At 38.8% G+C, this 3226-nt stretch overlaps 1 protein-coding gene across 1 annotated transcript; it reads left to right on the plus strand.

Moving 5' to 3' along the window:
* Nucleotides 1-713: 713 nt before the first annotated feature.
* LOC140866796 (cytochrome P450 76A1-like) lies at nucleotides 714-2977 on the plus strand. The gene is made up of 2 exons (XM_073271850.1): nucleotides 714-1637; nucleotides 2354-2977. Exons 1-2 carry the CDS (start codon nucleotides 717-719, stop codon nucleotides 2975-2977), a joined length of 1545 nt encoding a protein of 514 aa, XP_073127951.1. The 5' UTR covers nucleotides 714-716.
* The last annotated feature ends 249 nt before the right edge of the window (nucleotides 2978-3226 follow it).

Genomic DNA, 3226 nt, shown 5'->3' on the forward strand with positions numbered 1-3226 from the left:
AACATATTTTTATCCGACTTTTTTTGAATTACTAGTTAGGTTTTCTTAATATATACTTAGCTTGGGTACGCACTAATATTGATACGAGGATACAATCAGACAAGCATACAATTTCATTCGCAGATTATATTTCTGAGTACACAGTCATCTTGGTACGTACATGATTTCTGTCTTCTGATGAGTGTAATTTATTTTGTTTTCGAGTATTAATTTGCTCTAGCTTTGAGACTGTTTTGGTTTAATTAATTTCCTATTTACCTCGAAAATGATTTCTATAAATCGATGAATTCCATAAGAATATATGATTGAAACAAGGCGAAATAAGTTTTTGTTCAATTAGCTTCTCATTTTTTTTTTCTATTAAATTGATATATTAGTCATTAATTTTAAGTTGTTTTGATCCAATTGCTGGCATAATAGTTTAGTATATCAGTATTTTTTGGTGTCACGTACAATTGGACCAAAATTGTTGAAAACTAAAAATTAATATATCAAAATCAAATTTTGAAAAATTAATAAACTAGAATCAGGAAATGAACAATAAACAAAAAAAAAACTATTTTCCCTTACAAATAAGCATTTAAAGTAATAATCTCTCCTGCATATTCAAAGTACTAAATAATATGAATTATTTTATTTTTTAAAAAAAAAGAGCGCAATTTATTATAATTTTATTTAACTAAAAATATATTTAATTTGGCCAGCTTGAAATTAAAATGGACTACGAAATCGCGGGCCTCGTGCTAGCCTTGCTACTATGTGCCGTATGGGCTGTTTTAAACGAGCGGAGACACCGACGATTGGAGGAGCTCGGCCGGATGCCGCCGGGACCACAGCCATTTCCGGTGGTCGGCAACATCTTCTTACTAGCACGCGACTCCCGCGCACCCCATAAACTCTTCGCCGAACTAGCTGACAGATACGGCCCCGTGATGACGCTCTATCTCGGCTCCATGAGCACGGTGGTGATCTCCTCCAGCGAGGCGGCGCGTGTGATGTTCAAAAACCACGACGCCGTTCTGGCCGGAAGAAAGATATACGAAGCCATGAAAGGGGATATAAGCAACGAAGGTTCCCTGATCACCGCCCAATACGGCCCACACTGGCGGATGCTGCGGCGGCTCTGCACGTCAGAATTCTTCACCACGGCGCGCCTCGACTCCATGCGAGAAGTCCGAGCTAAGTGCATAGATCAAATGCTCGACTTCATAACAGAGGCATCCTCCAATACTAACAGCGTGGGTGTTGTAGTGGGGAATTTCTTTTTCTTGATGGCTTTCAATCTGATTGGTAACCTCATGTTCTCCAAGGATTTACTGGACCCAAAATCAGAAAGAGGGGCCAAATTCTTCTACCATGCAGGGAAAGTGATGGAGTTTGCGGGGAAGCCTAATGTTGCAGATTTCTTTCCGATGCTTAGGTGGCTTGATCCTCAAGGGGTGAGAAGAAAAACACAGTTTCACGTTAAAAGAGCGTTCGATGTTGCTGGAGAATTCTTGAAAGAAAGAATGAGAGAAGTGGAGAGCGCCATTAATGAAAAGAGGAAGGATTATTTGGACGTGCTTTTGAAGTACAGAGGAGATGGAGTGGAGGGGCCTCCCAGTTTTTCTTCAACAATCATCAATGTTATTGTGCTTGTAAGTTCGCAATATATACCTTGATTTTTTTAAAGCCCTTTCATGCATATATACTCCACTTAATTGGATCAATGTTTTATTTCTCTCTAGCATTAAGTTTGGATATCTAAATAAAAATCATTGGCTAGTATCTCAAATAATAATATTCCTGTAGAATCAAAATGACCAGTTTCATGGGTGCTGGCCGATGTATTACTTAAAAAACTGCAAATTTGGTCTTGTATGATTGTCACTTTGCGATTTTGATCATATATGTTTTCATATTTCAGTTTTAGACCTGCATGTTTTGATTTTTGGCAATTTCGGTCTTTTTTATTCGAAAATGCTTACGTGGTACTGGTACTGTACATGTCAGCTCCACATCAGCACTGAATTGGTGTCACGTCAGCGCCACGTCAGAAAAAGAACTAAAATTGCCAAAAAATAAAGATAATAGACTAAAACTGAAATCTGAAAACATAAAGAACTGAAATCGTAAAATGACAAACATACAGGACCAAAAAAAACAATTTTCCTTGCTTTTAATTCATAATTATAAGTACGCCTTTGTTATGTGAGACGGAAAGATCTATATCTGTGAGATTTTTTGATCCGTTTCATATCTAGAATGGGAACTGAATATATATCTATGGCATCTAGATTAATCATACTATATACATTATCATTGTATGAAATAGTATCATATTTTTCCTTTCTTCCTTTGTTGAACATTACAGGAAATGTTCATGGCGGGGACTGATACCACCACGAGCACACTAGAATGGGCCATGGCGGAGCTCCTCCACAACCCCCAAACTCTTCAAAAACTCCAATCCGAGCTCCGAACCCTAATCCCACCCGGCAAAAAGCTGGAAGAACAAAACCTAGAACACCTCCCATACCTAAAAGCAGTCATCAAAGAAACACTAAGACTTCACCCACCCCTCCCGTTTTTAGTCCCTCACAAGGCCATGGATCCATGCAAGATGTCAGGCTACTATATCCCCAAAGAAACCCAAATTCTTGTCAACGTTTGGGCCATTGGAAGAGACCCTAAATCTTGGAAAGAACCCTTGGAGTTTAAGCCAGAGAGGTTTCTGGACCCAAGCATGGCTGATTACAAAGGGCAGAATTTCGAGTATATACCTTTCGGGTCAGGGCGTCGGATGTGCCCGGCCATGCCTCTCGCCTCTCGCGTGCTGCCGATGGTGATCGGCTCGATGGTTCACTCGTTTGATTGGGTTTTGGCTGGTGGGATGAAGCCTGATGAAATGGATATGAGCGAAAAGATTGGGTTTACGTTGAGGAAAGGGGTTTCACTTAAGGCCATACCAGTTCCATATCAAGATAGCAAGTGCTAGTTTGTAAATTAGAGCTACTGAATGCAAGATGGCCTGTGGCATCTGAATCAAAACTCAAATGTACATTCAAATATTAATGATTCACAACTTCGACATTATATATTATTATTATTATTATTATTATAGTTAATTGTTGTTGTTGTTGGTATTATCATTATGATTTTAATTTTTAGCCGACCATTCAAATGATCAAATCCAATCGCCAATTCCATATTTTCCTTTTTGGCATTAAAGCTGGGTAACCCTACT

Source organism: Henckelia pumila, chromosome 1, assembly GCF_033568475.1.
Source record: "Henckelia pumila isolate YLH828 chromosome 1, ASM3356847v2, whole genome shotgun sequence".
In the NCBI taxonomy this organism is placed as follows: domain Eukaryota; kingdom Viridiplantae; phylum Streptophyta; class Magnoliopsida; order Lamiales; family Gesneriaceae; genus Henckelia; species Henckelia pumila.